At 42.4% G+C, this 22,115-nt stretch overlaps 1 protein-coding gene across 4 annotated transcripts in view; it reads right to left on the minus strand.

Moving 5' to 3' along the window:
* Positions 1-22,115, minus strand: part of slc4a11 (solute carrier family 4 member 11) — a 333,676-nt gene that overhangs the window by 42,696 nt on the left and 268,865 nt on the right. For all 4 annotated transcript variants that reach the window (XM_034159880.1, XM_034159879.1, XM_034159878.1 and 1 more), the window contains 4 exons: positions 5,118-5,202; positions 4,137-4,262; positions 2,105-2,218; positions 389-521 (listed from right to left, as the gene is read on the minus strand). In XM_034159880.1, coding sequence (XP_034015771.1) covers positions 389-521; positions 2,105-2,218; positions 4,137-4,262; positions 5,118-5,202 — 458 coding nt within the window. The remainder of the gene's footprint in view (positions 1-388; positions 522-2,104; positions 2,219-4,136; positions 4,263-5,117; positions 5,203-22,115) is intronic.

A 22,115-nucleotide genomic window follows, 5' to 3' on the forward strand; every position in this document is an offset into this window, starting at 1 on the left:
TCCAGCCCCCCGCGACCCTTAATTGGACTAAGCGGTAGAAGACGAATGAATGAATAATTATTGCACACTTTCTGTGCACTTTCTGAAACCTCATTTCACTTCTCAAATATCAGTGTGTTCGTCTGCTATATGATATATTTAACTGAAATTTCTGATCCAGACAACCAATGATTTATAAAAGAAAATCATGAAAATTATCAGGGGTACCCAAACTTTTGCATACAATTGTATGAAAAATTGTGGGCTCCAGGCTGCTCACAAACAAACAAAGACAAACAAACAAGGGCAAAAACATAACAAATGAAGTTGGAGGAGGTAATGAACAAAACAGACCAAAAACTGCTTTGCAGTGGTTTTAACAGTTTGGAGTACATGTAGGAGAAGACACCTTTTAAAGAGCTTCATGAGCAGGCTGACATTGAAGATCCCTCCCAGGATGAGAAAGAGGCAATTCCACAGACCAATGCAGGCATAGAATGCTGGGAAGTCCAGGTTGTAGTCATCACAGATACCTCGGATCACTATAAGCATGCACAAGTACACAAACATACTCAGAAATACACAGACACACAGCACAAGACATCATTGATTTTTATTTACTGTGGTCATGACATAATGTAATGCTTAAATGCAAAATGGCACGGTGCACATTCACTGTCTCACACAGAAAACTATGTCACGCTGCTGTAAATGAAAACTGAACCGTTATGACAAATTTCTCTTCACCAAGGACACAATATAATGGTGAATAAACGTTCTGAACACCCCACACTTGATAGAACTGGAGGTACTGAGTTTCATCTCAGTGGATCAAGAGAAAAATCTAATTTGAAATGTGCAAAAATTCTCTTTCCACTGTAAATCTTTTTTTCCTCCCCATTTCATGAAGGAAACTAATCAACTATTATTACACAAACCTTAATAAAATATTTAAAAGTACAAAAGTATAAAAAAACTTGACTAAATAAAAATTTTAAAATAGAAATTACAGAAGTCGTGTAGTTTTTAAATCACCCAAAGTAAACTTAATCGTTTTAAAATTGAAACAGGACTTTTCTTCTCATCTTGTACTATTTATTAATGTTTGATATTTCAGATGTTCAGTATTTTTTTAAATAGTATTAGGTAGTTTCTATAATCTAAAATTTTTGCACACAACTATACAGTGTTAAGAAGATGGATAACTTGTGTTTAAGAATGTATATCCAACAAAGAATAGGAAAGAAAAAGGAATTGATTAATACTGATTTCAACAATAAAATGATAAGCTAAAAGAGTAAATGTCATTCATAATAATTATGTTGATATTAAAAACAGAACATTTTATTTTTTTGTATTTCAACTGAAGCTAAAACTGTGGACAAAAACTAGATTTTTCCAACTACATTCAAGTTTCTATTTTCACACCTATTGACAACATTTGATAAAACAACAAAATGTTTAAATAAAAAAAGTGAATGGGAGGAAATTCACTGTGCATTCACTGTGAAATGTGCATGTAATGAATTACATGCACATTTACCAAAAGTGAAAAACTAATGCATTTCATTCATACATAAAATGAACAAAAAGAGAACGGGTTTACATTTTGAACAGGTTTGTTTAAAATGTAACAATTCAATTATTCTTGAGCGTATTTGTGTGCAGATGAGTTACAGCTTTACAAATACACTATTGTTCTGCTTCAACAGGTGACTGGAAATGTACCATAATTATCCCCAAGAGAGTGAGTTTAGCACAGTTCTTATGTATTTACATCAAAGACCATCACACAAACCCAACAGACAGACAGACAATACTTCCTGGCATCCAAGTTATCGCTTATCCTCCCAGCTACCAGATTCTACATACACCTTATTTGATGCATGTGATTGGAGAGTTTCACGATCAGTGGGTCTCTGACACCATTAAGGCACAAGAGTGAATAAACCTTCTTTCACACATCCAGATAAGACAGAACAGAAGAGGATGCAGGATTTCCTAATGCATGGCTGAATACTTTCCTGATTTTTAGGGGCATTTCACTGTCCATCCAACACCTTTTTAAATCACCGTCAGCAGACACTGCACACAGTGTGAGGCGAATAAAAGTGGAAGAACTTACCGCTGATGAAGATGGCAAGAGGAGCTGTGGTTAGAGGGATGACTAGAGGCGAACCCGCAAACAACGAGTAGATGACCCCGCCAATGCTCTGACCGATGATGGTCTTTCTGACATCTGGACCGAAAAGACACACACACACACACACACACACACACACACACACACACACACACACACACACACACACACACACACACACACACACACACACACACACACACACACACACACACACACACACACACACACACATATTGTACCTTACACAAGTGGAGGGGTGTGGGGGTAGGAATAAAACATCTGCTCTTCTCTTCAAGCAGAACTTTATCTTTCCACTTTTTTCCCCTCACACTGAGAATTTAAAAATTTAAACAGCTCAATTTGTAACAACAGTTAAGTGGTACTTATGGCACCAGCTTTTATTATGCTGTCAAATTATTCTCAACTTACAAAACATTTTATCTTCTGTATTACATCCAGTACAAACAATGCGAAACATATACTGAACGCTGTTCTTCACATTCCATTTAACTCTTTAATGAACAATGTTATTGGCAGTCACTTGAAATACAGCAAGGGTTAAAAAGTCAGAACAGCAAATTCTGGTCATTTTCAGGAAAATTATTCACTTGGAACAAACAGAAACTTGCTAAATCATCTAAGCCACAAACCTGCTCTCTCATCTGAGTAGCTTGCACTATCTGAGCATGAGGTGAATTTAGTTTTAGATAGTAACCAGGGCAACATTTATTAATGTACCATTAGACTCTATAGAAACTAGGGCTTTTGAGATATGGCATAACATCACGAGAAACACATGTGGAGAGATGGATAGATAGGACATGGTGCAAGACACACATTTGTTTACGTTTATTTTTAATTATTTTCTTCAATTAGTCAGTTCTGTGACTCACTCTGAGTCAGTACAGTTAAAAGCTTAACAAATATTTTAACATCAACAGATCAGTGTAGTGGAGACGCGTGGGAGACACAATCCCAGATTATCACTTCTCTGCAATTATACAGGTCTGCAGAGCTTTTAGCCTATTGTAGGTTATTTTTGATTTTCAAAACATTTACTCCAAACCTGCTCACCGTGAGGCAACAGTGCTAACCTCTAAACCTGCCCACAAATTAAATTTAAAACAATTCATTAATTCTAAAAAAAAGAAAATTGTGGCATTACTACTTTATACACTGTACCCAGATCAATCTCACATTGGTGTGTTGGACCTCCATAATGTACCTCCATGGTTGCGGGAGAGAAACAAATTAGGTTATATGGTGAAAATGTCAAAACTGCATTAAAGAAATAATACTGTGGAAAACTGATTGTTTTAAAAATCTAACATTTACTATTACATATGAATAGACATATTAAACATCTTCAGCCCCATAATACTAGGCGCATTTCAAAACTATTGCTAGAAGCAAAATTTATTTTAAATTTGAAGCAGGTTTCTGTGACATATGTAGTCGATATCTGGTTTTCTCTTCACTGAGTGGAAGACAGACAGACATATTGTCTGATTCTCTTCAGAGACGAGGCAGAGACATGGAGAGAAATATCTGCTTTCCGTTTGTCAGAGTGCAATTAAGCATTTGTTTACAATGACCCTTATAAAAACCAATTAATAAGGTGCTGTAGCAAGTCATTATGGAACATATTCTGTTACTAATTTAGCTGGGAATATGGGGGATTTAATCCATAATTTAATTGTAAAGCAGTAATGTTCATCCTATTTTAATATTTAGCACAACTGGTGAGGACAAATAATTAATAGCAGCACCCATAAAGCTGTATGGAATTAATTCTATCACCTTGTAAAATGTGATTTCACAATTGAGTGCACTGATTAACACATTTTTATTTCTTCAATTTTGTCTGAATCTACTTTTGAACTTAAAGAAATTACTGTTTTGTGCAGTTCAAAACTCATTGAGGAGAAAATGAACAGGAAATTTAAGTCCAGAAGCAGAGTCCATGAATAGAAGTATATGATAATGTTTGTGTTTAGATTTGACTGCATACCAATCTCGCCACGTGTGCTTTCATCATTCAGGGAGCCGAAAGCAATGGCAGGGAGGAGGATGGCGATGTATAGGAAGATGGCTGTGGTCATGTATTTCAGCAAAGTTTTATTACTGCCAACAATTCCTGAGAAGGCAAACATCTGAGTCATAGTCAGCTCATAAAGAAGAAATTCAAAGCTTTAATTTCAAAAAGGCAAAAACCTTAAGACAGAGCATTATTCAATGTCTACAAAATATGGAACATCCAGTACAGACAGTAAAATATATTTGACAAGGACTTAAATCATCTGTTGCCCTTTTAAAAATCAGTGTTGAAGTGCTGCGTCTTCTGTCATTCTGTAGGAGCAGTGATCACATTTATCTAAATGATGGATATCTCAATTTGCAATAAAACACTTTAACTGGGCACTAATGTGATCAGAATGGTTTTGATCTTGTGACCTTCAGATAATCACTATGTGATGACACTCATGACAGAAATATTTTTATTTTGTTACAGCCCAATTTATGCATAATGAAACAAGAACCAGACTGAAAGAGAGAGAAACCCGAGAAGCACAGTAGCCCGTTATATATTCTCCTCTGCTCCAGCCTTACAAACATCAATATTTTCATTTATCTTGCTAAACATCTAAAGTCAAATCCTGTGTGCACATGCCACATACACAATGGTGTGTTTCTACAAAGAATATGTTATTAATGTAGAGTTGGTCAAAGCCAGCACTGGCTTACTGGTTTTACATTGGCAACATATTAGGCCGTGTTCTTTTCTGATGATTTGGGAAACTGTAAAATTGCACCTTAACATCACAAGGCAGAGTAAGACATCAGAGATGATCATTTTAGGAAGAGACAAACCTAGATGTGACAGATGTAGTTGAAATGTATTTGAGGCAAAGGGTGACAGATAACTGAACTGTCAGAAACACCTCAGTGTGGAATAATAAGATGATTCAGTTTCAGTACAAGTCCAGCTTACCATCTGTGAAGTCAGAGGGGTAGAGAGGCAGCCTGCGACACAAGTCCTCATAAATCCCCCGACCAGCTTTGAAGAAATCTTTGCACTGCAGGTAAGGAGGAAATTAAGATTCTCAGCAGGGTCGTGAAAAATTGCAAAGTAACCAAAACCAAGATCAGTTTCAGAAAACCTGGACATTTATTAAAAAGCAGAATCTGATCAAAATGATACCTGAAGATAAATAGCTGGTTTCATTAGGACAGTTTGGTCTGCATTTGCACAGCAACTAACTGTGTGTGAAGTCTGGCCATCTGAATGCTGTGTTTTCATTATAGAGACATATCTGCACTTAACACGTTCCAGAGTTTTGAGCTTTAATCATACTTTAGAGTTATTTGCTGCACTGTACCCAACCTTCACAAAGGATGAAGAGACATTTTTCTTCACTTTCAAATGATAGCTTGCTCACCCAAAACTAGGAAATATTTGGCTTCTTCTGTAAACCACTAAATGAGCACAAAATGACAGCAATCAGTCTACAGAAAACATTTCATAACAGGTTTTTCATAAACTGGTAATTCCATTTGCACAGGTTGCACAAACCTGTGCACTAAAGATGCACAGGTTTGTGCAACCTGTGCAAATGGAATTACAAAACCCAGCGACTACACTTTTCCAGTAAGTGAAAGGAGACTAGTATCTGTCAACTTGACACAACAAGTGATAAGGTCCATGTGCGCTTCTTTTTCTTTCATGTGGCTGATAAAAATGTAACATTTTATAAAACACATGAGGCCTATAGACAATAACAGTATGACCAAACCTGTTGTGAAATACCTTCTGTAAAATAATGCTTGCTGTCCTGTTTGTGCTCATTTAGTGCTTGTTTATGGAAGAAGCTCCTATGTTTGAGTAAGTGATCTCTCATCTGAAAAAAGAAAATATCTGTTGGGTAAATGCCAAATCAGGGAGAATGCAGTGGTAGACAACCGATACATTCTCATTCATCAAAAATGGCAACCTATATCTGCAGCCAGGTGAACTGTAGGTGTCCCTTTGGCCTCTTCCAGCTGCTTGAGATCTCAACATTGGAACATGCCCAGAGAAATGTGCCAGATGGACAATATGTCAACGGTGATATTCAATCACAATGCAAGTGGGATACCTCATCTGAGACAAAGAGTAAAAGCGTGGATGGGAGAGCCAGAACTTTCAATGCTGGCACTATGACTGGTAAAGAGAGTGAGTGTGCTGATGTGTGCACAAGAATCAGAGTGGTAGATGACCAGGAGCATCACAGATGGCTTCATAAGCTCTACCCATGGTGTGGATGGGAAGAGAAATGGTGCTGGAGTAATTCGGGAGGCAGAGTATGTTGGAGGTGAAGAGAGTGTCTGAAACAGTAATGAATGTGAGTATTACCTGTGAATACATCCCACAACTGCGGCCTGACATAGAAGACAAAATTTATGTACATCTATAGGTAGCATAATGCCTTTAGGCACTTATTCTGTGCCTAATGTATTAGACATGTCAGGTTTCGGCTCCGTGTTTGTGCCACTGGTTTTGATTTAATAAATTGTTTTATTTTTGTCACTTGCTAATTTTCATCTGAGTTTGGTTTTGTTCATCCCTTCTCTGTGTATTTTAGTCTCTGGTTTTGTTTTCTGCTTATTTATTTTTGGTTCAGTCATTTATGTCATTATCTGTTAATTGGTAGTCTCAGGTTTTGTTTCTGTTCATCATATAGTCCCTGTTTAGCCTATAGTTTGTTTGCCATTTATTTATCTTTATTACTTTTTACACTCTAGCCATTTTTCAGTTCTGTTGTAGTTTTGTCTTGCCAGTTTGTATTTTCTTTGTGCAATTAGTTTTATTTCTTGGTTGTTTTGTTCTTATCATATGTTGAATTATCTGTTATTTGTTTTTTCCACTTGTGAAGTTCCGTTTTGTTTAAGCTTAGCATTTATTTCATGGTTGTTCCCTTTTCAGTGTTTATAGTTGTTTCTTTGTACAATTCTTTCCATGTTAGTATTTTAGGCCGTCCTTGGCTTTTGATTTATCTTTGGTTGTTACGTCACGTCACTATCTTGCACTTGCTCTGGTGTCTTTGTATCTTTCATCATATCACTCTGTCTGCTTTGTGTTTTCTTTCCCTCACACTTTTGCACCTGCTCTGTCCTCATCCTCATCCTTCTGCCACACTCCCTTTCCACACGTGCGTCTCATTATCCAATCACCACTTTCCTGATTAAGCTGTTTCAGATTACTCCTTCCTTAGTAAGACTGTTCCAGAGGCCATATCAAAAGGAAGACATTAAACTTTGAATTTCATATTTAAAGGGTACATGTTCTCTGCATGTAGCACCACATACATTGCTTATATGCAGTTGACTTTTTATATGCAAGACATGTACAGTATATTGGATTGTAATGTGTTGTACAGGTTACTGTTGTTGAACTGTCATACATCTGCTTCCAACAGACTCTTGTTATTAAGAAAGGGAAGTCAAAGGCCTCCATTCCAAAAGGAATTGTATAATCACTCTCACAAACCTTCTAAAATAATGTTTAACAAAATTACCACAATTGAAGACCATGGTTAAGATGAACATGCATTAATGAGTGCCTAAAAACCATGAATGTCATGAATAGCACAGAAATACCAAAAACTAAATAATGTAGTTTTAATAGAAGGAGGCCAAAGAAGATGTTTATGAATGTGACATTCACATGGCATGTCATACGCAGGTTGTACATATCGTGCCGTGGCCGAGGAGCTGCACAAAATCATTGGCCAAGTCGAACCGTGGCCGAATGGCACGATCGAGGCAGCCTTCACACCAGTGCCCGAATGTTGCCGAATGCTGGATGAATGGCCTTTCGATCCAGTCTCAGCCAGTGTCGGCGAGAGTCCAGGTGCCACCCACAAACATCCAACACCACTCGCGGGGCACACAGAAAAGGTGGGGCCATTCGTGCAGCCATTACGAGAGTAGAAAGCAGGTGACCACTTTCGAGCTGGCTGTGTGAATGGCCCCGCATCACCAAGCAACACAAATGGCTTGCAAGTGTGTGGGCCCCCGTCCGCCCCGCAACACGTGTGGGTGGGCTCTCATGACATGCTGATAATTACGTACAGATAAGAACACATGAGGATTGGCCAGCCATGTTTCAACGTGCATGGCGCAGTGTGAACCTCGCTGTCAGTCGGCCGGCCAGGGTAATTTCACGTCCATCACATAAACTGTAGTCCACATGACAGACAGAAAGAGTGGAAAATAAATAAAAACACACACACACACACACACACACACACACACACACACACACACACACACACACACACACACACACACACACACACACACACACACACACACACACACACAGTGGTCCCTCGTTTATCGTGGGAGTTACGTTCGAAAAATAACCCACGATCGGCGAAATCCGCAAAGTAGTCAGCATTATTTTTTACAATTATTATAGATGTTTTAAGGCTGTAAAACCCCTCACTACACACTTTATACACTTTTCTCAAACAGGCATTAACATTTTCTCACTTTTCTCTCCTGTGTAAACACTCTCAAAGTTCAAACCTTAGTAGAAAAATAAGTCTAGTATTATAGAATGAAACCAAAGATCAAAACCTGTTTTCAGGCCCAAACATTTGTTTGAGAAATAAAAATAGAACATCTTCCTATAAATAATTATGATGCCTTTTAGAACTAACAAATTTAATTTTAACGATCAACCGACGAGGCTGAACACATAAGAAATTATTAATAGTGACTCACCAGTATTTCACAGTTCCTCTGACCGCGCCTCTTCGTCGTGGAGCCGCTGCGCTGTCGCGTCTTTTTCCACTGAGTGACACCGCGGTGCAGGTGTCTTTTTCCGAGTGAAGAACACAGTTATGGGTAGTTGTTGGCGCTCTTTTTTCTTCTGGGCGAGAAGATTCTTATAAACAGACACATGCAGAACACAATGCGCGTGCTCTTTCTTTGCTCACTGCCTTCGGTGTTACCGTTGCGGGACGGATGCGGGACCCGCCAAGAATCCAAGTCATTAAAAAGATACAAACCTCTCTCAGTGGCCACGGAGCTCTGCGGCTGCGGTTACCGAGACCATGCAGCGCTGCGGATTTTTCCACAAGAATTCTATCCTTGCGAACTGCTGGAGCGCTCTGCATCAAAACAGTGAGCGTAGTCTCTGGACCTGTTGCTAGATTTTAGCCGCAACTCCGCACAGCAGACAGTGGGGCGGTGTGAGTGGCAATCGCGTAGTGAGAGCAATCGCGGTGATGCCGACCGGCCTGCCTGATGAGGACACAGAACACAATGTGCTGTTAAAAAAAAGAAGCAGCAGCATGCAAAATTGCACTAAAAAAAAATCTGAAAAACTGCGAGGCCGCGAAAGGTGAACCGCGATATAGCGAGGGACCACTGTATGTATATATATATACACTCAACAAAAATATAAACACAACACTTTTGGTTTTGCTCCCATTTTGTATGAGATGAACTCAAAGATCTAAAACTTTTTCCACATACACAATATCACCATTTCCCTCAAATATTGTTCACAAACCAGTCTAAATCTGTGATAGTGAGCACTTCTCCTTTGCTGAGATAATCCATCCCACCTCACAGGTGTGCCATATCAAGATGCTGATTAGACACCATGATTAGTGCACAGGCATGCCTTAGACTGCCCACAATAAAAGGCCACTCTGAAAGGTGCAGTTTTATCACACAGCACAATGCCACAGATGTCGCATGATTTGAGGGAGCGTGCAATTGGCATGCTGACAGCAGGAATGTCAACCAGAGCTGTTGCTCGTGTATTGAATGTTCATGTCTCTACCATAAGCCGTCTCCAAAGGCGTTTCAGAGAATTTGGCAATACATCCAACCAGCCTCACAACCGCAGACCACGTGTAACCACACCAGCCCAGGACCTCCACATCCAGCATGTTCACCTCCAAGATCGTCTGAGACCAGCCACTCGGACAGCTGCTGAAACAATCGGTTTGCATAACCAAAGACTTTCTGCACAAACTGTCAGAAACCGTCTCAGGGAAGCTCATCTGCATGATCGTTGTCCTCATCGGGGTCTCGACCTGACTCCAGTTCGTCGTCGTAACCGACTTGAGTGGGCAAATGCTCACATTCGCTGGCGTTTGGCACGTTGGAGAGGTGTTCTCTTCACGGATGAATCCCGGTTCACACTGTTCAGGGCAGATGGCAGACAGCGTGTGTGGCATCGTGTGGGTGAGAGGTTTTCTGATGTCAATGTTGTGGATCGAGTGGCCCATGGTGGCGGTGGGGTTATGGTATGGGCAGGCGTCTGTTATGGACGAAGAACACAGGTGCATTTTACTGATGGCATTTTGAATGCACAGAGATACCGTGACGAGATCCTGAGGCCCATTGTTGTGCCATACATCCAAGAACATCACCTCATGTTGCAGCAGGATAATGCACGGCCCCATGTTGCAAGGATCTGTACACAATTCTTGGAAGCTGAAAATGTCCCAGTTCTTGCATGGCCGGCATACTCACCGGACATGTCACCCATTGAGCATGTTTGGGATGCTCTGGACCGGCGTATATGACAGCGTGTACCAGTTCTTGCCAATATCCAGCAACTTCGCACAGCCATTGAAGAGGAGTGGACCAACATTCCACAGGCCACAACTGACAACCTGATCAACTCTATGCGAAGGAGATGTGTTGCACTGCATGAGGCAAATGGTGGTCACACCAGATACTGACTGGTATCCCGCCCCAATAAAACAAAACTGCACCTTTCAGAGTTGCCTTTTATTGTGGACAGTCTAAGGCACACCTGTGCACTAATCATGGTGTCTAATCAGCATCTTGATATGGCACACCTGTGAGGTGGGATGGATTATCTCAGCAAAGGAGAAGTGCTCACTATCACAGATTTAGACTTGTTTGTGAACAATATTTGAGGGAAATGGTGATATTGTGTATGTGGAAAAAGTTTTAGATCTTTGAGTTCATCTCATACAAAATGGGAGCAAAACAAAAGTGTTGCGTTTATATTTTTGTTGTATATATATATATATATATATATATATATATATATATATATATATATATATATGTGTGTGTGTGTGTGTGAACTTAATCATGTGTGATGACTTTGCTCATAGCGCTGTGGACACAGGGGGCATGTCAGCTGACTGTCAGCCAGCAACTCACTTTCAGCTGGAATTGACAGTGCACATGATACGTGAGATTAAAACACAGACAACAGAGAGAGAGAGGACAAATAAATAAATACTACTATATATATATATATATATATATATATATATATATATATATATATATATATATCCATCCATCCATCTTCTACCGCTTAGTCTAATTAAGGGTCGCGGGGGGCTGGAGCCTATCCCAGCAGGACGCCAGTCTGCCGCAGGGCCACAAACAGACAAACAAACACAGACACACCCACACACACACCTAAGGACAATTTAAAGATTCCAATCCACCTAACCCGCATGTCTTTGGATGTGGGAGGAAACCGGAGCACCCGGAGGAAACCCACGCAAACACGGGGAGAACATGCAAACTCCACACAGAAAGGCCACGGGAATTGAACCAACAACCTTCTCGCTGTGAGGCAACAGTGCTAACCACTAAGCCACCGTGCAGCCCTATATACATATATATATATATTTTATAGTTATTTTTTTCTGTGAGCTGTAAGTTGGTCCGGACAGGTGGGCATGTTGGCGGCAGCAGTAGCTGCTGAGCGCTGTGTACTCGCAACTCACAGCTGAGGAACACATATCGTGCCATGCAGAATATCACCTCACAACATGCAACTGAGATGAGTGTGCATCGGCGGGCTCTACTCACATGGTAATAATTACAAACACATATCACCTTTGCAAAGCGGTCACCAGCACCTCAGTGCACACTGGACACACAGTGACGGCTGATGTGTTCATGTTATGAGCACAGGGCTTGATTCATGTCAGTACCAAACTTCTCACCCTATCTCCAAGGGAGACACCAGCCACCCTCCTGAGGAAGCCCATTTCAGATGCTTGTACCCGCGATCTAGTTCTTTTGGTCATGACCCAACCCTCATGTCCAAAGTGAGAGAAGGAACAAAGACTGATCAGTAGATCAAGAGCTTCCCTCACTCCTGAACAAGACCCCAAAGTACTTGAACTCCTTCACTTGGGGAAAGGCTGTATTCCTTACCTGGAGTAGGAAATCCATCGGTTTCCTGCTGAGAACCATGGCCTCAGATTTACAGGGTGCTGATCCTCATCCCAGCCGCTTCACACTAGGCTGCAAACTGATCCAGTGAGTACTGGCATTCACCGGCCAATGAAGCCAACAGGACCACGTCATCTGCAAAAAGCAGTGATGAGACCCTGAGCCCACCAACCCGAAAACCGTCCTCCACCCGACTACGCCCCGATATCATGTCCATGAATATTACAAACAGGATTGGTGACAAGGCGCAGCCCTGGCGGAGGCCAACCTGAACCGTAAACGAGTCCGACTTACTACCGAGCACCCAAACACAGCTCTCGCTTTGCAAGTACAGAGACTGGATGGCCCTGAGAAGGGACCCCTCACTCCATACTCCCACAGCACCTCTCACAGTATCTCCCAGGGTACCCGATCATACGCCTTCTCCAAGTCCACAAAACACCTGTAGACTGGAAGAGCATGCTCCCAGGCACCCTCCAGGATCCTTGTCAGCGTAAAGGGCTGGTCGGTTGTTTCACGACTAGGATGGAACCCACATTGTTCCTCTTCAATCAGAGGTTTGACTATCGTCTGAACCCTCTTTTCCAGCAGCCTGAAGTAGACTTTACCAGGGAGGCTGAGTAGCGTGATGCCCCTGTAATTGGCACACACTCTCTGGTCCCCCTTTTTAAATATGGGGACCACCACCCCAGTTTTCCACTCCTTAGGCACTGCCCCAGACCTCAATGCAATGTTGAAGAGACATCTCATCCAAGACAATCCCTCCACACCCAGAGCCTTCAGCATTTCTGGACGGATCTCATCAACCTCCGGGGTCTTGCCACTGCGGAGTTGTTTGACTACCTCAGTGACTTCCACCACGGAAATTGTTGACAATCCTCCATCAGCTTCCAGCTCTGCCCCTACTACAGAGGGTGCTCCGGTCTGATGCAGGAGTTCCTCAAAGTGTTCCTTCCAGCGCTGGATTACATCCTCAGTTGAGGTCAACAGAGTCCCATCCTTACTGTAGACAGCATGGATGGTTCCCTGTTTTCCCCTCCTGAGGTGCCTCATGGTCCACCAGAAGCACCTTGGTGCCGACCGAAAGTCCTTCTCCATGGTTGCTCTGAACTCCTCCAACACCTGCTGCTTTGCCCCCCCCACCCACAGCAGAGGCTGCTGCCCTTCAGGCCTGTCGATACCTTGCAATTGCCTCTGGAGTCCTCCGAGATAACATGTTCCAGAAGGACTCCTTCAGTTGGATGGCTTCCCAGACCACCAGTGTCCACCACGGTGTTCGAGGGTTGCTGCCCCTTGAGGCACCTATGACTCAGGCCACAGCTCCCTGCTGAAGCTTCAGCAATGGAAGCTTTGAATATTGCCCATTCTGGTTCAATGCCCCCAAACTCCACAGGGATGCTAGAGAAGCTCTACTGGAGGTGTGAGTTGAAGATCTGTCAGACAGTGGGCTCCTCCAGACATTCCCAGTTCACCTGTACTATTTGTTTGGGCTTACCAGGTCTGTCCAAAGTCCTCCCCCAGCCTCTGATCCAACTCACCACCAGATGGTGATCAGTTGACAGCTCTGCCCCACTCTTCACCCGAGTGTCCAGAACATGCGGCCTCAAATCAGATGATATAATCACAAAATCGATCATCGATCTTCAGCCTAGGGTGCTCTGGTACCATGTACACTTGTGAGCATCCTTATGTTCGAACATAAGGATATCGGCCATTAGGATAAATGACCATTTGAGTTTAGATCAGGGAAGCATCTCTGTCAATTCCCATGTGTGCATTGAAGTACCCCAGCAGAACAATGGAGACCCCCACTGGAGCCCCATACAGGACTCCATTCAGGGACTCCAACAAGGCTGAATACTCCAAAATGCTGTTCAGTATTTGGCCTTTTGGAGTAACAGAGTTCCCGCCACCCGACGACGCAGGGAGGCGACCCTCTCATCTACTGGAGTAAACTCCAACGTAGCGGCGCTCAGCCGGGAACTTGTGAGTATCCCCCCACCTGCCCAGCGCCTCACCCCCTGGGCAACTCCAGAGAAGAATACGGTCCAACCCCTATCAAGGAGAGTGGTTCTGAAGCTGAGGCTGTGCGTGGAGGTGAGGCCCACCAGATCTAACTGGTATCACTCCACCTCCCGCACAAGCTCCGGCTCCTTCCCCCACAGTGAGGTGACGTTCCACACCCCCAGAGCTAGCCCCTGCTGCCCGGGTCTGGTCTGTCAAGGCCCTCGACTTTCACTGCCACCCAAAGGACAGCGCACCCGACACCAGCGGCTCCCCCTGCGAGTGGTGATCCCACAGGGTGGACAACCAAAAACATGCTCCACAAAAATCACAAATATCACGCACCAATATGCACTGTTAAAAAACCTAGTCAGATGAGTTAAGTCACGTTAAGAATGTCAGGAATGTGCCAAGAATGGTGCAAATATGACATTTGTAATGCATCCTGCCTATGTGTAAACGCACCATAAACAATGTTTCAGAAAGCCATTTGTTATGTACAGATTTATGTTCTGAGATTTAGGACTCTTCTTGCCTTAATTTAAATCACATTTGTGAGCGCAGCCTTGAAGGTGTCACACCCCTCAGCTTGCTGCCTGTATTTCTTGTTTAAGTTCCTTCTGTAAATACTGATTTTGCTGTCATTTTGTACAGTTAGTGTTTCATATGCAGAGTGATCTCAAATAAATGCAAAAGCATGAAAACCCTGTGGCTGTATCCAACTCAGCTTTATTTAATTCTTCACTTAACTGTGGATAACTACGAATTTTAAAAAAGAAAGTTGAATTTAATAATTCACCTAAAACATGGGGGGCTTGAAGAAAGATGATTTGAGTCATCAAAATTAATGAGATAGTCCTAGAAAACTCTGAAATGCGTAACCCAAAAAACCAAGCATAAATACTAAGAACAGACAGTTTCACAGCAGCCTATATTTACATTTAAAACATATCCCCATGACCCTGGAAGAATCAAGAATGACACAGATGGCAAGCAGAGATGGAATATTTAGTGTATTTAGAAAAGACATGTGATGTTAGTTATGAAATAGGTTTTAAAAGGAGGATTTCAGAAGATATGACATAACAGTGCAGTCCTGATGAAGCCCATTAAGTCAACTGTCCAATTACCTAATCTCTCTCTCTCTCTCTCACACACGACATTCCACAATTGTGTATTTCTTAGATTTGCCTCAGAAACAGCATTTTTGATGGCATTTTGGATTAAGGTCTGGGATTGAGCTCGCCACTCCATAATGTTAATCTTGATGCTGATCGTGTTTGGGGTCATTGTGTTGTTGAAACACCCAGTTCAAGGGCATTTCCTCTTCAGATTAATGCCGCGTTCACACTGCACGTGACGCCACAAATTCGCTTCTTTCGCCTAGCGATGGACGCGCCACCATCGCCTGGTGTATTGCTCTGCTTGGGCAGAAACTTTTGCTGCGAAAATTGCCTGCATCATCAAATGGGAGGAGCTTCTAATTCGCTTGCCGTCGAGTCAACATGCCGGACCTTGATCACATGGAGGGAGTTGCTGTGCTCTATTTGTTGTGGAAAGCTGACAAATGTCGCCAGCGGCACTGTTGCTGGGTTCACAATATCCTCATGAGACGTTCCCAATTTGGGGAGTTTCCTCATTTGCTGCAGGAGCTGCGTCTGGATGACGGCCGCTTTCAGCAAAAAAAAAAAAAAAAAATGGCTGCCACTGCAGTTCCTCGCTCTCTCTCCCCTCAAACTCTGTCATCATTTTGTTATAAACCAGTCACCATTTGACATGTCCACATCAAGTATAAACTCCAGACATCTTCACGTCACTACATATCCAGTCCCTGATTGGCCATCACGGCGCGACAATTCAAAAAAGTTCAGATTTTTTAACTTGGGGAGGAGGGTGACGCGATATCGCGCCACAAACACGCCAATTGCTCAAAATCGCATCATTCGCGTCGCTTCATTCACATCCATAGCATCGCGTTGCGTGGCTTGAACTTTTGTGCCGCCACAACGCGTCCTTCCATAGGGATTATATGGCAACCTGTCGCTGCCGTCACTCGCATCGCGTGCAGTGTGAACGCGGCATAAGGCAACATGACCTCTTCAAGTATTCTGATGTATATACTGATCCATGATCCCTGGTATCGATCATCTGGTGTCCTGGTGCACACAGAACAATTTGGAGCTTACTGCTCTCAAGATATTTCTGTGTAGGCTCTCAGTTGTCCAGGTGGTTTCCATAGTAGAGAAGCGTGAATCTCTCCCAGTCACTGGTTCAGATATGTCAATGACACATGGGTTAAAATTAAGCAACAGGAGGTTGAGGACTTTACAGAACACATCAACTCTGTGGAATCCAATATCAATATCAAGTTCACACGTGAGGATGCCAGAAACAACCATTTAGCCTTCTTTGACTGTGATGAACAGGCAGCTCCAGACAGGGGTTTACAGAAAACCCACTCACACTGACCAATATCTGCTCTTTGGCTCAAACCACCCCCTTGATCACAAGCTCGGGGTGATCAGGACTCTTCAACACAGAGCCCTACAGGTGCCCACGACTGCAGAGGGAAGGGCTAAAGAACAACAACTTGTCCGGAAAGCCCTCACAGTATGTGGGTACCCACAATGGTCCCTGGACAAAGTGCAGAAGTCCCAGAGAACAAAGAGACCAGATAGACAGGAGACAGAGACAAGAAGAAGAGGAGTGTCTCTCCCTTATTTAGCAGGAGTAGGGGAAAAACTACAGAGGATCTTCGGACAGCACAAAATCCCAGTTTACTTTAAACCGGTTAACACCTTGAGACAGAAATTAGTTAGAGAGGGCGCCAGCGGACCTCAGTCTGCAGTTCATCTCCACCTTAAAGACACTAACCACACGTCTGAGGAAAAGGAAGTTAAAATCTTAGCCAGAGAGAAGAAATGGTTTGAGAGAGGGGTCAAGGAGGCATTCTATGTGAAACAGTTGAAACCCAGCCTTAACCGGGGAGGGGTCTGAGACACGCTTTGTCCCCTGTTTACAATGGGGTACTCAGGTCAAAGCAGTTTCAGTCTTTTGTTCATGGTAATGAGTCATTCACGTCATCAGGAGAGTCATCAAGGGAGCCATCAGGAAAGGCGTCCGTTCCATCATTAGGAGGAACAGCTGCCCTGTCATTAGGAGGGTGCTAACTACAGCACAATAGGTGCTAATTAGAGCTATTGTTTAGTCACTAGCCTTAGCAGTCTGCCTCTCGGTAGGAGGGGTCTGGTTAGGTTTAAAACTCCAGCTTTTGTGGCTTCTGTTTATTCTTCTCTACAAGAGTCAAGACAGAAGTCAGACATTATTCACTTTGCGTGTTTTTAGGAATCCGCTAGCTTAGCGTAGCTACTAGCTCTTAGCCGATTTAGCATGGCAGCTTCTCCTGTCTCTCCCGCACTTTTCTGCTCTGGGTGTGAAATGTTTAGTTATTCCTCGGCCTCCTTTAGCAGTAACGGTACTTGTAATAAGTGTAGCTTATTCGTAGCTTTGGAGGCCAGGCTGGGCGAATTGGAGACTCGGCTCCGCACCGTGGAAAATTCTACAGCTAGCCAGGCCCCTGTAGTCGGTGCGGACCAAGGTAGCTTAGCCGCCGTTAGTTACCCCCTGGCAGATCCCGAGCAGCCGGGAAAGCAGGCTGACTGGGTGACTGTGAGGAGGAAGCGTAGCCCTAAACAGAAGCCCCGTGTACACCGCCAACCCGTTCACATCTCTAACCGTTTTTCCCCACTCGACGACACACCCGCCGAGGATCAAACTCTGGTTATTGGCGACTCTGTTTTGCGAAATGTGAAGTTAGCGACACCAGCAACCATAGTCAATTGTCTTCTGGGGGCCAGAGCAGGCGACATTGAAGGAAATTTGAAACTGCTGGCTAAGGCTAAGCGTAAATTTGGTAAGATTGTAATTCACGTCGGCAGTAATGACACCCGGTTACGCCAATCGGAGGTCACTAAAATTAACATTAAATCGGTGTGTAACTTTGCAAAAACAATGTCGGACTCTGTAGTTTTCTCTGGGCCCCTCTCTGCAGCTTCTCTCCCCCTGCCATCCCCTCATTACCCCATCCCCGTAGAGACGGTGCCTGCTCCCAGACTACCAATAACCAGCAAAAATCTATTTAAGCATAAAAATTCAAAAAGAAAAAATAATATAGCACCTTCAACTGCACCACAGACTAAAACAGTTAAATGTGGTCTATTAAACATTAGGTCTCTCTCTTCTAAGTCCCTGTTAGTAAATGATATAATAATTGATCAACATATTGATTTATTCTGCCTTACAGAAACCTGGTTACAGCAGGATGAATATGTTAGTTTAAATGAGTCAACACCCCCGAGTCACACTGTCAGAATGCTCGTAGCACGGGCCGGGGCGGAGGATTAGCAGCAATCTTCCATTCCAGCTTATTAATTAATCAAAAACCCAGACAGAGCTTTAATTCATTTGAAAGCTTGACTCTTAGTCTTGTCCATCCAAATTGGAAGTCCCAAAAACCAGTTTTATTTGTTATTATCTATCGTCCACCTGGTCGTTACTGTGAGTTTCTCTGTGAATTTTCAGACCTTTTGTCTGACTTAGTGCTTAGCTCAGATAAGATAATTATAGTGGGCGATTTTAACATCCACACAGATGCTGAGAATGACAGCCTCAACACTGCATTTAATCTATTATTAGACTCAATTGGCTTTGCTCAAAAAGTAAATGAGTCCACCCACCACTTTAATCATATCTTAGATCTTGTTCTGACTATGGAAATTGAAGACCTAACAGTATTCCCTGAAAACTCCCTTCTGTCTGATCATTTCTTAATAACATTTACATTTACTCTGATGGACTACCCAGCAGTGGGGAATAAGTTTCATTACACTAGAAGTCTTTCAGAAAGCGATGTAACTAGGTTTAAGGATATGATTCCTTCTTTATGTTCTCTAATGCCATATACCAACACAGTGCAGAGTAGCTACCTAAACTCTGTAAGTGAGATAGAGTATCTCGTCAATAGTTTTACATCCTCATTGAAGACAACTTTGGATGCTGTAGCTCCTCTAAAAAAGAGAGCTTTAAATCAGAAGTGCCTGACTCCGTGGTATAACTCACAAACTCGTAGCTTAAAGCAGATAACCCGTAAGTTGGAGAGGAAATGGCGTCTCACTAATTTAGAAGATCTTCACTTAGCCTGGAAAAAGAGTCTGTTGCTCTATAAAAAAAGCCCCCCGTATAGCTAGGACATCTTTCTATTCATCACTAATTGAAGAAAATAAGAACAACCCCAGGTTTCTTTTCAGCACTGTAGCCAGGCTGACAAAGAGTCAGAGCTCTATTGAGCTGAGTATTCCATTAACTTTAACTAGTAATGACTTCATGACTTTCTTTGCTAACAAAATTTTAACTATTAGAGAAAAAATTACTCATAACCATCCCAAAGACGTATCGTTATCTTTGGCTGCTTTCAGTGATGCCGGTATTTGGTTAGACTCTTTCTCTCCGATTGTTCTGTCTGAGTTATTTTCATTAGTTACTTCATCCAAACCATCAACATGTTTATTAGACCCCATTCCTACCAGGCTGCTCAAGGAAGCCCTACCATTATTTAATGCTTCGATCTTAAATATGATCAATCTATCTTTGTTAGTTGGCTATGTACCACAGGCTTTTAAGGTGGCAGTAATTAAACCTTTACTTAAAAAGCCATCACTTGACCCAGCTTTCTTAGCTAATTATAGGCCAATCTCCAACCTTCCTTTTCTCTCAAAAATTCTTGAAAGGGTAGTTGTAAAACAGCTAACTGATCATCTGCAGAGGAATGGTCTATTTGAAGAGTTTCAGTCAGGTTTTAGAATTCATCATAGTACAGAAACAGCATTAGTGAAGGTTACAAATGATCTTCTTATGGCCTCGGACAGTGGACTCATCTCTGTGCTTGTTCTGTTAGACCTCAGTGCTGCTTTTGATACTGTTGACCATAAAATTTTATTACAGAGATTAGAGCATGCCATAGGTATTAAAGGCACTGCGCTGCGGTGGTTTGAATCATATTTGTCTAATAGATTACAATTTGTTCATGTAAATGGGGAATCTTGTTCACAGACTAAAGTTAATTATGGAGTTCCACAAGGTTCTGTGCTAGGACCAATTTTATTCACTTTATACATGCTTCCCTTAGGCAGTATTATTAGACGGTATTGCTTAAATTTTCATTGTTACGCAGATGATACCCAGCTTTATCTATCCATGAAGCCAGAGGACACACACCAATTAGCTAAACTGCAGGATTGTCTTACAGACATAAAGACATGGATGACCTCTAATTTCCTGCTTTTAAACTCAGATAAAACTGAAGTTATTGTACTTGGCCCCACAAATCTTAGAAACATGGTGTCTAACCAGATCCTTACTCTGGATGGCATTACCCTGACCTCTAGTAATACTGTGAGAAATCTTGGAGTCATTTTTGATCAGGATATGTCATTCAAAGCGCATATTAAACAAATATGTAGGACTGCTTTTTTGCATTTACGCAATATCTCTAAAATCAGAAAGGTCTTGTCTCAGAGTGACGCTGAAAAACTAATTCATGCATTTATTTCCTCTAGGCTGGACTATTGTAATTCATTATTATCAGGTTGTCCTATAAGTTCCCTAAAAAGCCTTCAGTTAATTCAAAATGCTGCAGCTAGAGTACTGACGGGGACTAGAAGGAGAGAGCATATCTCACCCATATTGGCCTCTCTTCATTGGCTTCCTGTTAATTCTAGAATAGAATTTAAAATTCTTCTTCTTACTTATAAGGTTTTGAATAATCAGGTCCCATCTTATCTTAGGGACCTCGTAGTACCATATCACCCCAATAGAGTGCTTCGCTCTCAGACTGCAGGCTTACTTGTAGTTCCTAGGGTTTGTAAGAGTAGAATGGGAGGCAGAGCCTTCAGCTTTCAGGCTCCTCTCCTGTGGAACCAGCTCCCAATTCAGATCAGGGAGACAGACACCCTCTCTACTTTTAAGATTAGGCTTAAAACTTTCCTTTTTGCTAAAGCTTATAGTTAGGGCTGGATCAGGTGACCCTGAACCATCCCTTAGTTATGTTGCTATAGACGTAGACTGCTGGGGGGTTCCCATGATGCACTGTTTCTTTCTCTTTTTGCTCTGTATGCACCACTCTGCATTTAATCATTAGTGATCGATCTCTGCTCCCCTCCACAGCATGTCTTTTTCCTGGTTCTCTCCCTCAGCCCCAACCAGTCCCAGCAGAAGACTGCCCCTCCCTGAGCCTGGTTCTGCTGGAGGTTTCTTCCTGTTAAAAGGGAGTTTTTCCTTCCCACTGTAGCCAAGTGCTTGCTCACAGGGGGTCGTTTTGACCGTTGGGGTTTTACATAATTATTGTATGGCCTTGCCTTACAATATAAAGCGCCTTGGGGCAACTGTTTGTTGTGATTTGGCGCTATATAAAAAAATTGATTGATTGATTGCTTGACTACCAGAGCAAGAATTTTAGCTGAGGAAGCTTCTGCGATTTGAAGTGAAACGTCCTCGCGTCAAGCAACCCAGACTAGTCGTAGATTCAAGCTTCTCTACTATGCTCTCAAGATAGTGGAGATGACTGATGACTTCAGAAAGAACCAAGTCACTGTCAAGTCATTAATCTGCAAGTCCCAAGTCAAGTCTCAAGTCAGCTTGCAAACAACTGGTGGTCATTATGACTTCAGAGTTGATTTGGGACTTGCTGATACAT

The sequence above is a fragment of the Thalassophryne amazonica genome, chromosome 19, assembly GCF_902500255.1.
Source record: "Thalassophryne amazonica chromosome 19, fThaAma1.1, whole genome shotgun sequence".
Lineage (NCBI taxonomy): Eukaryota > Metazoa > Chordata > Actinopteri > Batrachoidiformes > Batrachoididae > Thalassophryne > Thalassophryne amazonica.